The sequence below is a fragment of the Pangasianodon hypophthalmus genome, chromosome 1, assembly GCF_027358585.1.
Source record: "Pangasianodon hypophthalmus isolate fPanHyp1 chromosome 1, fPanHyp1.pri, whole genome shotgun sequence".
Lineage (NCBI taxonomy): Eukaryota > Metazoa > Chordata > Actinopteri > Siluriformes > Pangasiidae > Pangasianodon > Pangasianodon hypophthalmus.
The window spans coordinates 15,351,470-15,371,093 of NC_069710.1; the positions used below are offsets into that span (position 1 = coordinate 15,351,470).

Sequence of the window (19,624 nt, forward strand, 5' to 3'; positions counted from 1 at the left end):
AAATAGAACACAGACTGCACCCCAGGCCTCCTCCTCTGATATTAGTGTCCAACCTCACTAATGCTCTTGTGGCAAATCCCCACAGCCATGCTCCAAAATCTAGTGGAAAGCCTCCCCAGAACAGTGGAGGTTATTATAACAGTAAAGGGAGGTCTGAGTCTGGAATGGGATGATCAAAAAGCACATATAAGTGTTATAGTCAGGTGTCCACAAACTTTTAGCCATATAGTGTATATCCTGCACATACTATACAAACTTTGTCTATCATATTCAATCATTGTAGCATTTTTGCATCATTATGTAGCTTTCTGTGACTGAGAACTTTTGTAGCTTTAAACTCTGCTGTAAAACTATGGACACATCAGTTTAATCCACTTAAATTGCTGTTGCCATCCCAGCACCCAGAATGTAACTTACAACTGTGCAATTTATCTTAACACTGTGACACTTGTAATGTAAATATGTAAATAATGTAGATAATTATGTTTGTGTCTATTGTTGTAATTTGTGGTTGAATATGCAAGTAAAAATTTCACTACACTGTGCTTGTACACATGACAATAAACTTGAACAATTTGGGAATTAAGTAAACATAGAACAGTCTGTCCAAAGGCAAGCCATTATAGCCTACTAGTGTGCATGGGGGGTAAGTGAATTTTGTGATTTTGTAATACTAGGCTATGAGTTATACCTTTGTTTGAGTATCTTAAAAAAAAAAAAAAAAAAAAGGATATGAGGAAACAAAGGGATGTACTGTATATATATTGGTCAATGTCCTGGGGAAAATGGTCAATTATACCATGCCCCCTCCTAGTAAAATTCAGAATGCCTATTGGTTATTAATCAGGACTCAATATTACCAAAAAAGACATATTTTAGTTAAAAGTTTCTTTAATTTGTACTAGTACTATTACTTTAATATTATCGAGAAACAGGTCAAAAGGAAAACCACCTTGACGCTGTTTGGCGTCAACTGTGATGACATACTTATGGCTGATTCACAGTTGCAAGTCATTCGGTCATCTTCTTGTAACCAGCACAAGCATCAGCAGAAACAATTATGGAGGACCACACAGAGGAAAGTAGCATAGGTCGTGTAATATTACACTAGTATATGTTTTTGAGGATTAATATAATCATGTCAAAACATTCACTCAGTGTATCAATGTATTCAGAGGAGGTAAACCACACCCTTTTGTATTTGCCATAGATGAAACTTGAGTGTAAACAAGAGGAAGAATCAAGTGTTCTACTGAGGTCTGAACCTGAGAAGTGTTTGTGCCCTGCAAATTTACTTTACAGTTTAGGCACATTTTACCCTCTAAGGAATGTCTTGTAGTTTATTGACTATTTTTTAGCTTTGCAAATTCTTTTAAGGATAACATTTAAAAAAAAAATGCAGCAGTGTTATATCTGAGAACCCCAGCAGCTGAAGGGTCTGGGGTGATGGGGTCTGCATCATCCAAAGGAAGCTTTAGGTATCCTCTCATTTCTCAGGACACAATTATGTGTCTACAGGTTCTTGAAAACCACTGAATAACTGTAATATCCCTGCCTGTAATGTACAGATTGCTTAAATAAATAGACAAACAAGCTAGCCTGTGGTATGCCTGAACACTGATGCTGTGAATGGAGATCAAGAAAAATGGCTTCGTATTCCCCCAGAGCTGATGTAACTGGAACGTGAGTGCAGAACTAGTCACCAGTCACTCTTTTCAGAAACCTATTAAAATATCAAATGCATCTAAATTTCCTTTGTCATCCATCGCCATAGGGGAAAGAAGTTAAAATCATAAGCAGTTAAAAATACCATTAGCCATAAAGGACAACCCAATTTTGATATCTCTATGTGTTTCAAAATCAACTGTTAACATGAAAGTGTTGCACAAAAGAACCCCTTCCTGAGAACTTACCACATATTGCAGCCCTGGCTCATTTTCATGAAAGGTGCTAATAATTCTGCAGGTGACAGAACAGTTTGTCAGACAGTGGTGAGTAGCATTTGCAGTGATGCAGTAGAACAAGCACATCAGACACCAATTCCAGAGACCACAGTCCTACAGAATTCAGCATTTACCTAATTAACATAACTGTTAAAGTAACAAGGTTTCTATCTGGGCCGAATTTGAAGTGTTAGAAGTGATATAGATAGATAGATACAACTTTATTGTCATTGCACAGTACAGGTAGTCAGCAACGAAATGCCGTTTAGCATCTACAAGAGGTGCAAGTAGTAGCATTGTGCAAATTACCAAAGTGAGAAAATACAAAGCATTTATGGCAGTGGAGCTCTAGGACCTTATTTTCACATTCCTGCTCTAGAAGTTGAAAAATATATGATGTTCTCTCTGTAGAAACTTTACATTTGTGATATAAAATAATATTGGGGAAAGCTGAGGGATCACAATCTATGGAACAGATTGTGTGCAAAGCTTAGAAAATAATTAAATGTGATCTCCTATCAGTGCAATACCTGTATATCAAATGCATCCAGAAAAGAGCATTCAGAATATCATTTGACCTGAATATCATCAAAACACCTCATATTTCAGCCCCTTCCCTCTGACAGAATATACAGATTCTTGATGACTGATGAAAATAGCTGTTTCTTTCCTTCTGCCAACTTAACTCAACTCATAACTGCTCTTCAGGGGCTGCTGCAGATCCTCTTCTTTCAGTCTGAACTTCCGTAATGTTTGCACAGACTATACTTTATCAGTCTGTTAAATCTCCATTCCTAATTCTGATAGTGTTACTACAGAGTCATTATAATACATCTACTTCAAATACTACTGCAGCTACTTGTTTCTGCCTGTACAACTACAACATTTACATACTCCTCTGCTAAATTTGAACTCTCTGACTCAGCATTAAAAAAAAAAATCCACTTATAATCCTGGATGCCTTTGCTGTATCACTCATGCTGTTAAGAATATAGTTGTAGTTTCTCTAGTATCTTGTACATGTTGTCTTGCCATGCACATTATTGTTTAGTTTACTGTTGACCTGTTCCAAACCCAGTTACCACCAACATTATTGTGGGGTACTAAAAGAAAAAAAAAAATCTTGTATAGGATTTTGGAGGAATGATGAGGACATTTCCAAAGTGTACCCAATTTATTGGATTTGGTACATCAGGGAATAAAGTACAGTTTTTTGAGAGCTATCTGGTTCAATATCAATCTTAGATCTTGAATGAGGTTAGTAATATCATGGTGACGTTTCCCAGTATACTGTGATCCATGGTCATATGGATCTTTCATACTAGAACCCTGACAGTTTCATACCAGAACTGTGAACTGGTCGACACTGCACTGTCTCTTACTGTGCCTATCGTCCTGTTTTAGTAATTATTATACTGTCTTGTGCTGTTTACGCACATTTGCAGGTGCACTTTATGTAGGATTGTGTAGTCTCTTGTAGTTCTGTGTTGTTTTATGTAGCACCATGGTCCTGGAAGAATGCTGTTTTGTTTCACTGTGTACTCTACTAGCTATATATGGTTGAAATGACAATAAAGCCACTTGACTTGACTTGACATGCAAACTAAGTTAAGCAATAACTGCACATCATATCCTGCTTTAAAAGTCTTAATAATAATTAATTATGTTTTTTAAAAATAATATTTGTTTTTCGTTTTGTTTTTATCATGTTTATTGAGTCACTTATGCATTATATGCTAATTTATCAGATAATTTTGGAATGGAAATATACTGAAGTACACTGAGGTTAAAACAAACAAACAAACAAACAAATTTCCAGCGTTCTTGGTTTGTCCCTCTGGAGATTCTGTGTAGAACCTTACAAAGGGTTTCCCTATTAGAGAAGATTCATTCAACATAGAACCTCTTTGTGATACTTAGAACCTTTAATCATCTAAACAGCCCTTGAGGAAAAGTTTACTTGTAGCCTTGATGCCTGTGAACACTTCACACAGAACTTAATTCCAGCTTAAAACTAACATACCTTATCCAGGATGGTTAAAGGCTGGCGACCACTACTCAGGAAACTATTCAGGGAAGTCCTTACCAACAGCTATATTTGATTTTTTTAGCTAATTATAAAGAGAAAATAGAATTTCAGGTTTTATAATTTTTTTTCATCACATTATTTCTTTCTCTATGTGATTTTTTCATGTTAGATTAATGAGCTAACATGAAAAAAAAAAAAAAAAAAAAAAGTAGTACTTTTTGTACTACAGAACTGAAACACAGAAATATATTTCTCTTTTGCATGTATCTCAACCAGGGGGAATGCTATCACATTTTAAATTCTGGTTACCCCAAAAGTGAAAAAAGAGAAAATTTTAAAATAAAGATTTTATTCCAATTCCTCTGAAAGAAGCCCCATCTACCTCTACATTTATAAGCCAATATACTAATGGAAAACAACATTACAGTCGAATACTAATGAATTTATCCCTTTGGTTATTACTTTGAATATCAGTATTGTCCACATCAATCTCTGTCTCACCAGCCAAGGTAAAAGTCACTCACGGCATTTAAACATGAGCAAATTCATGCGACTGATCTCTGTTCATGCTAATATTGCTGGGGAAATAATGGCTCAGTCAGTTCTGTTTATTAATGTTTATTTATTAGGTCATTAAACCTTTTTAAAACTTCGTCCAATGTTATCTGTACAGCGTGGAACATTTTCATATTGATTTGGTAAAATATATTATGTTTTCTTAAAGTAGAGATGTCAAAGAAAAAAAAAAAGATTGCTACACATTTAACTTAGACCATTACATTTTGAAGGTGTTATTGAATATATTTGGTACAATAAATCAAATCAAATCAAATCAAATCCAGTTGATTGTCCTGTTACAAAAGAAAGGACAATACAAATCTATAGCCTGCAGTGATGGGGTTTCTCTGCTACAAAGCACAGTCACAGTAGTATTACCTAATTAGGCCTCTCCATTTCTAATACGAATTTCTCTGGCCATTCGACATGTCTCAAATATTCCACAGCAGCAGGTCATCAGGGCATCATTGCATATTGTACCCTATATAAAAGAGATTTATGATTTAGTAAATGTAATTTAATTTAGTGTTAATTTATGAATGAACTCTAATAGTCTCTTGGGAGGACATTTCATGTTCTAGGATCACTCACTTGGATGCCGTAGGTCAGTCTCATGTGTGTCCTCATAGCGGCCATGCCTCCAGGAACACATGCTAGGCATGCATTCTCACCATACTTGTTTGCTGTGTAGCAGCTCAGTGCAATCGGACAGATGCAACCAAGAGCACCTGAAAAGTAAGGCAGTATTGAGAGAGAGTGTGGGGAACACCTTAATCAAAACAACTAGTCATATATTCAACAACATTGCTGTGAATGGACCACTATGAATGGAAATGGGAAGTGGTAGCTCAGTTCTGTAACAGTGAATGAAAGGTTGTATGTTTAACCCTTTCATGTAAGGTACCCACACTCATAGATCATTAATTTACGTCTGTTTTTTTAGCAATATAACATGTAAATCACATTCATACCACTGTATTATTATATACACAATTATTTCATTATGTGTTCCTCATCCCAATCCAACATGGCTGATAGTGATGAACACAGCAAATGTCTGTGTAAACGTTCTACACAGAAATGCCTATCTGAGTAAAAAATGTCAGACTACAACAAATTATTATCAGTAGTAATTTTTTTTAATACGACATAACTTCCGAACTAAACTGCATAGTTAATGTATTTGTTAAATATAATTTTGAACATCGAGGCTAAAAAAATGTTACACATTGCATATATTTTTCAACAGTAATGTTTTATCCCATTTTATGTTTACTTTATGCCTGCTAGCTTCAGTTACTTTTTAACATATGATTTTTTGAAAAAGTAAAAAAGGACTGTAAGACTATTCCACTACACTCTATACTTAAATACTTCTACAATTACTTATAACCACAGGTGGTGGTCAATTTTGATGTCCACTATTTACATCCATCATTCATTATCACACATTTTGGAAGGACATAAGCTGAAGTTTGGGTTATCAGTAGTGTGAGTACTTACAGACGAGCAGGTCGCTACAACAGGAGCAGAGGCCAGTGCTCCACTCTCCTGTCTGCACATTAGTGCCGTAGGAGGCTGCACCCGGCTGATGAGTAATGACTGGGTTTGACATGTCGATGAACTGGTGTGCTCTACAAGGGTGTAAATGTTTCCATTAGTAGAGTTAAAAAAAAAAAATCAGCGGAAGCATCAGATGCATGGAGTATCAGTGGTGAAGGAAATACTCACAAAGCCTATACATAAAGCAGAACTAAGGTGACATCATATAATGCTGTTTAAAGTGAAACTCCAAATTCCAGTACTTTACACCAAAATTACCTCAAGAATGAAAAGTAAATGCATTCCTAAACATTGGTGGGAAGTTATATGTAACACATGACTAAATATCTGTCCAAATTTCCCTTGAAGAATTATAAATTATGCTTTAAATTTATAAAATGTAAAGAACCAATACTTTGAACTTCAGCAGAAGTCGCTCATACTTTAAATGTTTAGTTTATGAACTCGAAGTAACAAGATGTTAGTAGATTCAGTTCAGTTTGTTAAAACGTAACTAACCCACTACCTGAGTAATAGACAAAACCATATAACCACCATCTTCCTTCCTTATATATATATATATATATATATATATATATATATATATATATATATATATATATATATATATATATATATATATATATACACACACACACACACACACATAAAGGTTTGCTTTAAAAAGTGTGATGAAAACATTCTGAAAAATATATTGGACTGACTTTTTTGGTTATATAAAAGTAAGTCAGGGAATCTCTGATAAATTCTAATTAATCTGAAATCTGTCTTTCACAAAGAATCTGTTAACTTAAAAATATGTAATGACTACAGCATAAGCAAACTAAACAGAGTAGCATAAATAAGAAAATGTTTAACGAAGTGAAAATGAAGTGAAGGCACTTACCTCGTCTGCTACCCTCGAGCCTCTCAATCTAAATCTTTGCGCACAAAAGGAAGTTGTGACACCAACCCCGCCTGCAATGTTTCCGAAGCTCTCTACAAAGTTCATAGTGGCTTGATCATAAGAGGAGGAGGCAATGTGACCAAACTCATGACCAAACAATAAACGCATACTCTGATCCAAGTTAATCAACACATTGATACATTGGACTGTCATTCATTTCTTATAATAAGCAAAATTAAAAAAAATATATATATATTTAAAAAAAATAAATAAATAAAAAAAATTGAGCACAGCCATGCCGTAGAATCTAACCACAAATGCACCAAGCTGCATCTGCCTCTCATCTTTGCCTCAACCTTTCATTAGTCAGTCTGATAGTCTGATGTATCTCATCAGATTAAAAAAGCTCTGATGTAATCCAGTGCATAGAAGAAAGATGAACAAAACTATTTATTTAAATATTTACTTTTCCCACTTTTATTAATGTTTATCATAAATCAAAACAAATAAAGAACACATCAGATTTGGTAAAGCTTAAAAATGTACAATTCCAACAGAAAACACAAGATGCCATAATCTTCAGTATCTATATCTCTGACTGTTTATTAGTTGTGGTTATGCTGCATGAGTTTCCTGTACAATAATATATGTTATGGTGGATTTTATTATACTGGAGTGCCCTGGGTTTCTGTGAGGTTAGAGCTTGTGCTCCTAGCCTTCTTATGAGCGAGAGCTTTATTTCTCTTCTCTGCCTTTTGTTTCTGGACCTCTTTGAAAACCTAAGATGGACACAGAAAAAGGTATAAATATAGAAATAAAACAATCAGGGTAAAATGAATACGAGTGCAGAGACTGGTACAAAAATTATCACTGGTGTGGTTTTGCCACTTCTAAGAATCAGGGGAACTAGAGATTAGTCTCACAGATTAGTGTGTTACCTTGATGCAGAGGGCTTTCTTAGCCAGCCAGCGCCGGGTTGCCCGTCTGTAGTACTCTGGAGGGAAGGTGTATGTGATCTCTAGCTCTGCACAGACCTTCTCAAAAGCATCATATCGTGACCTTCTCAAGTACTTGAGCAATTTCTTCCTGCGGTCAATGCTCATCAGCATCCACCTCTTGTTAGCTTTGTCCTGATACAAAATAGAACAACAGAGAAATAAGATATGGATATGATGCAGCTACAATATTATTTACCATTCAATTTATAATATCTATACAATACTACAATAATCTCAGTTAATGTATACAGCCAACTCCAGAAATATTGGCACCTGTCCTGACATGAGAGTATCCTCATGTGTCCAATTCCTGAAAGATTCATACTTTTGTATTTTTTCCCTTCTGACCCTATTTTATATCCATAAGGTCAACATCTGTGAAAAGCTTTTTTTTGTTTTCTATGATCATGGACAGCAAAGAGATTGTGTGTGTGTGTGTGTGTGTGTGTGTGTGTGTGTGTGTGTGACTTCATATTTATAATCCAGAGGACATGGTCAAAGTCTGTAATAGCTCCTGGAGACTAAAAGCAATTTTAAACCAATACATTTTTCAAGGATGATAATTAGTTTGCGTGTATTTTAGTTTCTATTTTGGTTTGCATGTATTGCATGATAATTAGTTTGCATGTATCTGTATGTAGAGTGTTATTTTTGCCAAATACTACTACTATTTCGGTGTAATGTCTATTTTATAAACGTTTTTGCTCATTCTTTTGAAAGATGTTAATAATTTTGGAGTTGACAATTTCACATCCATATTGATGTGAAATGTATTCTTCGTTCAGTGTGTGCACAGGATATCCTGTTTCTCGCTGAGGCTGCAATCAAGGTAGAGTGTGAAGCGTTCTCAAAACTTTAATGAAACAGAGAAGAATACCTTAGGGTGCTTCTGCAAATGCTCCTGAAAATTGCGTATTCGTGCTGTCAACACGGCCACTATAATGCAAGCAAAGAAAGTCCATTACAATGACAACAAGCTAGGAAATTCCATTATCACAACATCAGTCTGAGACAGGCAAAAAGTGAAGTGGCGAATGCTCTGCTTATCTTATTGGGACCAAAGAATGGAACCTACCCTTAACCTCTGTTGAGCTTCGGTCATTTTCATGCCTCTGGACCTTTCCAATCAGCTGTTCCTCTTTCAGGCGCAGTTTTTCACTCTGAATGTAGATATTGTTAGTTTTATGTTTCAATCATGTATCATGAATGCTTTAAAAAAATGAAAATGTGCAACCACTGAAAATCTAACAGTATTCCATATTCAGTATACATTACAATAAAAATAAAACAACAGGATGTTGAAATCAGTGTATCATACGTGACTTGCAAGCTCCAGTGAGAGAAGCTTCTTCACCACATCGTCAACTCTGAAAGCATATGATATTGCAAAATTTGAAGGGAAACATTTGGAACTTGGACACATAAAGGAGGTACAATTTTTTCAGTCTAGCCACACTTTTTTCAGATTTTGTCCCCTAAAGACAAAAATGTATCACATTTAAAACGTTTATTGTGATATATTCAAAATAATTTATTCATATCTGGCTGTTACAACACACAGCAGCCATGTTGTGAAGCAACTTGCATCACTTGTGAAAAAGCAACATTTGCCTAATCCTAAATTGCTCAAGATTTCCTAGTATCCCATCACTCTGTGATTTTTTTTTTGGGTCTGCTTCTTCTTTTTCTTCTTCTTCTTAATAATAATAATAAGCCGCTATTGAAAAGTTTGAGTTTAGATTACGTTTGAGATTTTGGTCTTATGGCCCTGATTATGCGTACTAATATTTTAACTACTCATGGATTTTTTTTTTTTTAACCATAGTCTGATTGTACAGGTCAACAACTATCTTTTGTATGAAAAGCTATTTTGTTCTCTCTCTGATCATATTTATACCCCAGAGGACATTGCCAGAGGCAGTTCCTGAAGACTAAGATCAAGTTTATATTTTAATTCAAGGATTATGATTCATTTGCCCTTATTTTAAATAAGCTAGAACCTGTGGCAATAATACCATTATTTAATGTTTAACCGTTCTGTGTAATGTTTTTATATTCATATCTGATAGCTTTATTCATATCTGGCTGTTTTTGTGAAGTACTTGTCCAATTCTCTTTATTAAATTGCTCAAGCTGTCCTGAGGTCAGGTCTCACTGTTTTTTTTTTTTAATCAAAGTAATTCTTGAAAAGTTTTAGATTTTTATATTTAAAATTTAGATTTTTATATTAGCTGAGATTTTATGCATAATTTCTCTAAATGTTTCAGCATTCCCACCCATCCTCTCATGATGGACACTTTTTTGCTGTTCAAAAGCAACTGCATGAAACCATCTTTCAGACCAAGATTTATACATTAAACAAAACACTTAGGAACATACTTGCAGGGTCTTTGAAACAGATTTTTGTATTTTTCACAGGCCTTGCTCCATGGTACAAATGAAAGTTATGGCCCATAATACCACTAATGCTAAGCCGGACAACTATACATAAGAAACGTACGTGTGAGCCAGTGGAACAGAAGCATATTCATGCTTCAGCATTGAAGGTGGCAGGTCTTGTAGCTGACTCTGAAATTCTGTTTTGAGATGGAAATAATTTATTAACATCAGCACTAATCTTCACATTCAAAAACATTCACAATCATATGCAGTGTTGTAATATAATAAAGATCAGGTCTGGTATGTATAAAGCCTTTGAATATTACTGTCAAAAATAGTCTTAGACTTTTCAAAAGTAGCCTTTGGAGTAAAAAGCTGGTTCTCAGAGCAACTCTTACTGAAGAGTAGGAGATAATCTTAGAAGTAAACCAAACTTAAGCACGAAACATGACAATTGCATTGCCATAAATCGATCAACCACAAATCATTTCTGTATTATGAGCCAACAGAAGTGCACAAGAAGTAGGCGATACACTGTTACAGCTTTTCCATATTTACTTTATGTGGTGTGAGGGCCATCATTCTGTATTCATCACATCATTCTGTGTTCAAACACAATCTCCACTGGACCCAAACACAATCCATACAGCTGAGGTGGTGAAAAAAACCCAGGGTAGATTTCAGATAAGAGAACGGTTTGCCAGGAGATGATGAAAACATGTCATGTGCTACCAAAACGCCAGATGCAGATTGCAGCATTTGTTTAAAAAAAAAAAAAAAAAAAAAAAAAGAAAGAAAAAAAACACAAGAAGCCAGATACATGTGAAAAGATCTATTATTTCCAAGTATAAATGGAGAATGTATAAAAACTCATACATACAAAGTTTATATCAATATTGATTTTGCCACGGGCAGAGGTCAAATCATTAGCTGAAATTGTTTATTCAAAGCAGTTACGTGAATGGAAACACTTTATAATTGATTTGCGTGTTTATTTGTATTCACAATCCACAGGCTATTGCATCGAGTCATTTTCCTCTTGAGAATAAATGAAAAGAGCAGCCAGGTACAATGTATCCAAAATCAATGTGCCCAAAATCAATGTGCCTCAATTTGCCTGAATTGTGCTGTTTTTGAATGCTAATTAAATCGGTCAGCAAAAGAAGGATAACCTGATGTGATACACACAGTGCATCTTGATGATAACTTCCTCATCGATCAACTGCATTTTTCAGAGCAAGGAATATTGAAAGTGCACGCTTTCTGTCTCAGGGTTCTCACCTTTCAATACTCTTAACCATTTGAGATATCTCTGAAGCACTCCTAATTACTCACCCATTTAAGAGTCCTCTTAAGGAAGTCTACGAAAATCCTCCTATTCTTAGTCCTAAATATTTGCATAAATTTCCTGGTTTCCAAGAATTTTTACCATTTAAAATGAAAATTTTACTTTGAGAGGTTTTATACATACCGGCCCTGATCAATTTTCCACCACCTTTACACAGCCTTACCTGGCTTTTTTTGTACAGCTCGGGCATATTGTCTCACTGACTGGCTTGTGAGGGTTTCATTACCTGAAATAAATGCAAATATCATAAATATAATGACTTCACAAGTGAGAGAAAAAACTGTGATGATGCCTATGTTTGTCAAATGATGACTGTGCTCTAGTCAAGAGTGATATTTCAATGAGCAATTCTGTTGAAATGCCAAGAAAACTAGGCCAACACTGAGCCAACTAAGCTAAAAAGTAATGAGAATATACTTGACTAAACCAGAGCTGACACCAAAGTCTCAGAAATGACACTAAAGGAAAACAGCTCAGAAAGGGGGGAGGTTGGTGGAAGTGAATTGGTAGCCCACATCCTTTCCACACACACACACCCACGTGTTCTCATGTCACCACAGTCCAGCTTGTTTAAAAGTCACACAAATCGATAAGCATACAAATAGGACTACGCACTACATGTTATATTTTGTAGAACTGTGCATTATTTATTATTTATTATTTTTCACAATGTCCCAGATATTTGAAATAAGTTATAGGTAGTTGCAGTATCACCATGTTCTACATATCACTTAACCTTATATTTTAAAATGTTTATCTTGCATTTTCTTAATTGTATTACTTGTATGGGCTACTTTTTAGCAACAGTATTATGTGGCAAGTATTTGACACCTCTTTACTCTTTTGTTTAACCTTCATTACAACACTGCTGCTAAAATTAGGGCAACTTCTCCCATGTAGAAATCTTTAGGGCAGCCACAATAATATTCAGCCTAGACCTACTTAAGCTGGGTTTTGGACATGGACACAGAACAGTGTTATATCTGCACCCTGGTTGAGTGCCCATGTACAGTTCCAAATTCCACTAATAATAAAAAAAAATATATGGCCAAAGGTTTGTTACAATTTTACAATCATACCCATATGTGGGTCTTCCCCTAATCGATGCCACAAAGTTCAGAAGCACACAACTATCTAGAATATCTTTTGTATCACTGGAACTAAGAGGCCCAAACATGTTCCAGCAGGACAATGCTCCTGTGCACAAAGCGAGGTCTGTGAAGACATGGTCCCTTGTCTTACTAATTTATTTTCTTAGTCACTGTATTATTGGGGCTAGACCCTGTCTTAATTGTGTTTAGTGGTGCTGATTTCTTCATTTTATTTTACTCTTTTTCTGAACCTCTGTACAGCACTTTGGTCAGTCATGTGGCTGTTTTTATATGTGCTATACAAATAAACTGAACTTGAACTTGAACATAGTGTGCCAAGATTGAAGTGGAAGAACTAGAGTGGCCTGCACAGAGCCCTGACTTCAACACCACTGAACACCTTCGGGATGAACTGGAATGCTGACGGCACCCCAGGCCTCCTCACCCGACATCAGTGCCTGACCTCACTAATGCTCTTGTGGCTGAATGAGCACATTTCATTTACTGTTCTTTTAATACCCTGTCAGCATCAATGGTTATTTTCATGGCAAGATCAAGGTAGGTAAATCAGAATATTCTGTAAATTCTTACAGTATTACAAAGATAAAATTTTACAACATTCCAACAGTGTCAATAACAGCAGTTATATAAGGTCCTTCACTTTAATATTTCATAAGAATTCTAGGATTTTTCCTGGTGAGACATTTTGGAAGACTTCTATATACGTCTTTTCTGAGTAGAATCGTTGTCTAGTGTCGTTAAGACTAGGACAGTCCAGTAACATATGCTTAACAGTCATACTTGTTTTAGAAGGGTCACATGGAGGTGGTTCTTCCCTGTTCAGTAGGAACGCATCTGAATGAGCACTAATCCCCACAGCCACACAGCAAAACCTAGTGTAAATCCTTCCCCGAAGAGTGTAGGTTGTAATAACAGCAAAGGGGAACTACAGTATATCTGGAATAGGATGTTCAAAAAGCACATATGGCTGTGATGGTCAGGTGTTCACATCCCGTTTGGCCATATAGAGTAAGTAAAATACAAGGGATGTGGTTTGTGTCTAAATTTGGATACTGTAAAATTTAATGAACAGATATTGAGTTAACAGCTCGAAGAGGGATAAAACGTGTTTATATGGTGTAACCAAATATCATTAAACATTCTTCCTGCCAGTGAAATACTGAACAGAAATATTTAATGGACAGCAAAAAACTTTACTGACTGTCGGCTCAATATTTCTGCCTGAAGCCCTGCATGTTCTTGGGCATTAGGCAAAATTCAAACTTTGTGAAAGTTCTAACTGCCCCAAAGTTTAACCTCTTTAAATTGTGGATATAGCCTTTGAAAACTAATTTTGTGTGATCATAGTGGCAATACATATTTATACCGATCTGATGGTTGGTACAGATATCTGCTCATCGTATTTACTAAACCAATGGATGAAAATGCAGAAATAAATGGAGCAGTTGAAATGTGTCACTTTCTGGCATGGAATGCTATTAATCTGTAAAGATTCTCTTTTCTTGTGACCGAATCACAAACTGCATTCTATTAGGCAAATGGTGCCTTACCATTAGTTCTGAGCAAACAATGTGAATAGATAACCTACTGTGATTTGGCCTAACTTCAAGAAGGCAAATTCTACATGAATCATGGGTAAGAAATGTAAAATACCAATAACAATACCCATTAATGTAGTTAAATTTAAAAAAAAATTTCCAAGATATTATTCATGATGTTGCCTTCTACAGCCGCCAGTAAAAGTATGAAAAGAAGCACTTTCCTCAATTATTATACTATCTATAGTGAATATATACTATACTATACTATACTGGATAATTAGTTTGTTACTTTGCCATGCTACACTGTCTAGTGGAAAAGTGCTGCAAGAGTGATGCTTTGCATCAATGACACTGTACATCTAGTTATTAAGCACTGAAGTAAATTCAGTGGGTATTCAGACTCCTTTAATTTTTGACAATTTATTGTGTTACAGACCTAATTTAAAATGGATTAAATGAATTTAAACACAATAACCCATAATGACAAACTGAAACCATGCCTTTAGAAATTTCTGCAAATTTATCAAAAAAAACAAAAACAAACAAACAAACACACACACACACACACACACACACACAAAAAAACCCTCAAACACTTGGCTAAGGCAAATTGAGCTCGGGTGCATCCTGTTTGCTTTGATTATCTTCAGATGTCTCTAGAACCTGACTGGAGTCCAACTGTGGCAAATTCAATTGATTTGACCAATAACCAAGCCATGAAGTCCAAAGAACTCTCTGTAGACCTCTGCAATTAAAATATGTTGAGATATAAATCTGGGCAAGGGTATAAAACCATTTCTAAAGCTTTAAATGTTCCCTGGAGCTCAGTGGGCTCCATCACTGTGAAATGGAAGATGTTTGAAACCACCAAGACTTCCTAGAGCTGGCAAAGCACAGTAACCGGGCAAGAAGAGCCTTGGTCAAGGAGGTGACCAAGAACCCAATGGCCACTCTAACACAGCTTCTGAATTCCCCTGCAAAAACGGGAGTGCTGCAGAAGAATAATTTGTGTGTCTCTACTCAAAGCAGCATGACTACTCAAACACACTGCTGCCCCCAACACCCACCTGGACTAATCAAATTCTTTCCACCACGCACCATTATACTGCCATCACTGAACACCTGAACTTTATAATGCTGCTCTGAGACACTTTTGCTGTTATTAAACATGTGTGTATATATATATATATATATATACACACAACTGATCTTGCTGTTGCATCTTTTTTTTCTACTAAGTTGTATAATGGGAAAAGCCTACAGCTGACAGAAAATAGATTGCACTGGTTTCTTCCATACAAAATGGCTCTTTTGTGCTGTATAATGAGCATGCACTGTCCTGTGTATTTATTGTACATTTTGCACTCGTCTCACATTGTCATGGATTTGCACTTTATGTAATCCAGTCCATGGCTGCAACTGGCTATGGGTACACCAAGGTCTGGACCTTGATAATATCACAAGAAGAACTGCTCTCATAAGTTCAATGTGGAAAATGCCCCTCTGTGCCACCCCTATTTTCCCTATGCCCACCAAATACTCACCTCAAGTTTTAAAGACCACATTATCAAGTACATATATTAAATCGCATGTCAAACTCAAGGCCTGTGCTCCAGATACAACCGGCATGTTGAAGCACCCTGTAGTATCTTCTACTCAAAATTTTCACACCATCTAGAATTGTCACCATAGTGTAGCAACTGCAACTGCACAGCGTACAGGAGCTTGCACTCACAGTGCTGAAACGTTGCCTAAAATCAACGTCTTGTCTTCTGCGTTTGATGAAACCCACACTCGTATCTAAAATGATTCAGCGACACGTGATTACTTTCGGTGTGATGAGGAAATAAAAAAATAAAAAATAAAAAATGAATGTTTTCGTGAACATTTTTAAAGCACAATCTACTATTGTACAATCTTTCCATATTAACATTACCATAAACACTATTATAACAGATCCACTGAAAAAGATTAAAATTGCATGTTAATAATAAGGCAAGAGGACACCTTATGTCTTACAAGTCCTGATCTACATTTCTTTTCCTCTTAGTGCAGTAAAACTCCAGCAGGCTACTTCATCATCTCTTACCTACATCTCTATTCTTATAGTATAACTCTCTGTCTAATAGCTTTCAAAAAGAATTGGGAAAATACATGATTCCAGCTTAATCCTGTTTCTCACCATAGCAGCTGGTAAAAAAAAAAAAAAAATGAATGTTTCATTTTTTTGTGACTAAAATGTGACTAAACAAAGCAATGCATTTATAAGCATATATAATAACCATTATCATCTAATAGTGCATATAGTTAAATAGTTTCTGTTAGCTCTGTTAGCTCTTAATTGATAGAATATGTTGAACAAGTTAAAAAAAAAAAAAAAAGCCTTAGATTATGGCCCTTCAGGTTCTCTTACTTGGCATGGGCAGAATTTGAGTTTGACACCCTTTCCTTACCTGTATATATAAGTAAAGAAATCAAATAATAACTAAAAGTATTAATTACATTTATATTTCTACAGCATAGTATTGAACTGTCCTTGTGGATGGCTGTGTAGAAATAAAAAGTTAAATAAAATTTAAACAATACATATGGCATGGAGCCTGCAGTTCTTCATTATGATACTAATATAATATTTCATCGGCAAGCATGGTTATAAAAGACACCCATCCGGATTTTGAATGCACCCCCAATCAGGACAGGCTCCAGATGTGAGTTTATACATATGAGTGTAAGAACAGTTAGAGGTTTATGATAGTAAATATTTTTTTTTCTGAGACTACTCATACATATTATGAGACATATTACTCTGTCTTACATATTAATATTTATGTTATAACATACTATGAGTGTGGGAAGGTTCATTTTTAACTATAGTATCAATGGCATAATAACATAATTCAGAAGTCAACGGGTAATGTAGATTTGGCTATATTAAGTGGCGACTGAAGCTTTCTGTCCTTCTCGTTAGTTTGAGCTAGATCAAGGCAGCCTTTATCACAGACATTCTCAAAGCTAGTTGACTAGAAAGTAAGCTCATTACCTGGTTACTCTACATAATGTCTAGCAGTCATGGGACATAATGCTGCCACATGTCCCAAGTCACACCACAGCCTTCAAACAACAGAACCACACCACAGCTCCCACTATAGCAAAATGTTCAATATTATCAAAATGTAAAACAGTGATTGACTAATTGAAGGTTAGGAATCAATTTCATGATAGCTGAAAGACTTCATCAACTCAAACTGAACTTTGGGTAAATGAAAGAAAGAAGGAAAGAAAGAAAAAAAAGCTAGACTTCATTAAAACGTTGATGCTGCTTCTGTGTATTGTGCTTCTGTACTGTAATGGGTTTCACTCCAGACCTGAAGGAACAACATGCTAAACAGCTGTATAGAGGAATGACAGTAAAATACCCTGTGCTGTACTCTCAGCGCCCTGTAGTGGCAAATAATGGTACTGTACACATAAAGGCATTGACACATCAGTCCAATGTGGCTAACTAAAACCCCAACAATTTGTGACGGCGAAAATAGCGTTGTTTGAAGAAAAAAATTTTTTTGCAAGGTCAGAGTAACTAAATACAAATCCACACGTTCGCTGCTGTTAACGTTCATTCAGCAGCATGGCATGGAAACTAACCAGGTGGCTACACTGGCAGTTTTGTTCACTATTCGCCACTGAATGACATACTACGCTAAATTAAACGGTCTAAAACATGATGCACGACCTTCTCTGACATAACAATGATGAACACGGACATACTTTTAAGTGAACGAGTCGCCATCCCGGTGAAGTGAACATAGCGCTGTCCCCTGGAGCTGCAGTGGCCGTGTGACGGAACACTGCCGTGCTTCAAACCCGACAGCACGCGCCATGTTCGTACAGCCGTCGCCGTTGATTTCAGGCTGTGATTTAAAAACATTGTCTTTGCAGATGTCTATTATGTAGTCAGTAATAGTCTAAACGTGTATTTGTCCCCCTCAGTGAACGGACGCAGCCATCTTTTTTCTTCTTCTGCGTCTGTAGCGGTCACGTGACAGCCCTGAACCCTTTACCGCCACCCTCTGTAATGTAGACTAAATATTTCCATATTTCCGTCCTCTGGCCTCCAGAAATAAAAACCAGGGGTGCCAAACATACGGCCCAGCAAATGAACAAAACAGCCCAGCAAATGAATTTAGAATCAGCATTAAGTTAAAATCGTCTTGTGGACTGTAAAGAGCTAGTCGTTGTTATTCCACGAGGGGGCGAAGTCGAGCAATAAACCCAGGGCCATAAACTCGGCTACCGACAAAATGCTAACGTCATTAGCAAGCAAAACATTTTGACATGTAATCCCAAATAAACTCATTTTCCAAAGAACTGCAGTCTGTTCATCTGTTTTACAGATGTTATATGTTCAATCCATCTGTGCATTCAGAATATATCTTTCAGATAAATGCAGATAAATACAAACATTTAAGAGGAGTTGTGGATGTGTTACTAGCCTGCTAACCTGATTTTATTTATTAATTAATTAATTTATTTATTTATCATTTATTTATACATTTTTGTGACCTTAAAATACTATATATATATATATATATATATATATATATATATATATATATATATATATATATATATATAAAATGAAAACAAAAATAGACACTGGTTCTTTTTCAGGTATTCGGCCTAACAGCCTGTCCATATGTCATCAAGAGCAAAAGGTACTGCATTTATTCAGCCTGAACAGAACCACTCAGATAACTTAAAAAAAAAAAACTTTCTTACTTGAATTGGTTCTTCATAGCATATCTGTTTCAACTCTACAGAAATTCTGGACCTTACTGTTCTATACACCATGATATTGATTGACTACTAAAAAAGCAACTTATACTCACTGGGTATGAGAAATATTGATAACTCCTCAAACAAATCCAAATAAGCTATACTACTAATGCGTTATAAAAATTTCCTACATAGATTTGAAGTGAGCAAAAATGAAACACTATTTGAATTAGTAACTGCAACTCTTTATGACAGTTGTGTGAAATGCAGACATTGATTTTACTGTGAATGTCCTTAATTTCCAAACATCTGAACATATGGAAATGAAGTCTTCTATTCTTCACCACTTAAATCCTCATGTCCAGAAGTGGACAAGAACAGGTACACCTGTAGGGGTTGTATGAGTGAGGGCAGGCTGGTCAAGGGACCGATATACTTGAAAAATAGACAACTCAAGGTTAATTTTTCAGTTTATTGAGTATGAGGAGTAACTG

The 19,624-nt window shown here is 35.8% G+C and overlaps 2 protein-coding genes across 2 annotated transcripts; both read right to left on the minus strand.

The window, feature by feature from the left end:
• Nucleotides 1–4,574: 4,574 nt before the first annotated feature.
• On the minus strand, nt 4,575–7,138 carry LOC113534155 (cornifelin). Its single transcript, XM_026926782.3, has 4 exons — nt 6,980–7,138; nt 6,034–6,164; nt 5,122–5,258; nt 4,575–5,011 (listed from the first exon to the last, which is right to left on the minus strand). Exons 2-4 carry the CDS (start codon nt 6,143–6,145, stop codon nt 4,913–4,915), a joined length of 348 nt encoding a protein of 115 aa, XP_026782583.1. The 5' UTR covers nt 6,146–6,164; nt 6,980–7,138; the 3' UTR covers nt 4,575–4,912.
• Nucleotides 7,139–7,557: 419 nt separating this feature from the next.
• mrps15 (mitochondrial ribosomal protein S15) lies at nt 7,558–18,418 on the minus strand. The gene is made up of 8 exons (XM_026926781.3): nt 18,123–18,418; nt 11,868–11,930; nt 10,478–10,553; nt 9,296–9,344; nt 9,053–9,137; nt 8,855–8,913; nt 7,918–8,109; nt 7,558–7,758 (listed from the first exon to the last, which is right to left on the minus strand). The coding sequence occupies exons 1-8, from the start codon at nt 18,280–18,282 to the stop codon at nt 7,645–7,647; spliced, it is 798 nt and encodes a 265-aa protein (XP_026782582.1). The 5' UTR covers nt 18,283–18,418; the 3' UTR covers nt 7,558–7,644.
• Between the last annotated feature and the right edge of the window lie 1,206 nt (nt 18,419–19,624).

Bases quoted from the DNA above. Each gene is read 5' to 3' on its own strand.
- LOC113534155 (XM_026926782.3), bottom strand. From the start codon at position 6,145: ATGTCAAACCCAGTCATTACTCATCAGCCGGGTGCAGCCTCCTACGGC. The intron at 5,259-6,033 runs GTAAGTACTCAC...CTTACTTTTCAG, and splicing joins TTGTAGCGACCTGCTCGTCT to GTGCTCTTGGTTGCATCTGT. The intron at 5,012-5,121 runs GTGAGTGATCCT...TCTTTTATATAG, and splicing joins GACTGACCTACGGCATCCAA to GGTACAATATGCAATGATGC.
- mrps15 (XM_026926781.3), bottom strand. From the start codon at position 18,282: ATGTTTTTAAATCACAGCCTGAAATCAACGGCGACGGCTGTACGAACA. The intron at 9,345-10,477 runs GTACGTTTCTTA...ATATGCTTTCAG, and splicing joins TCTGTTCCACTGGCTCACAC to AGTTGACGATGTGGTGAAGA. The intron at 8,914-9,052 runs GTAGGTTCCATT...CTTGCATTATAG, and splicing joins AAGCTCAACAGAGGTTAAGG to TGGCCGTGTTGACAGCACGA.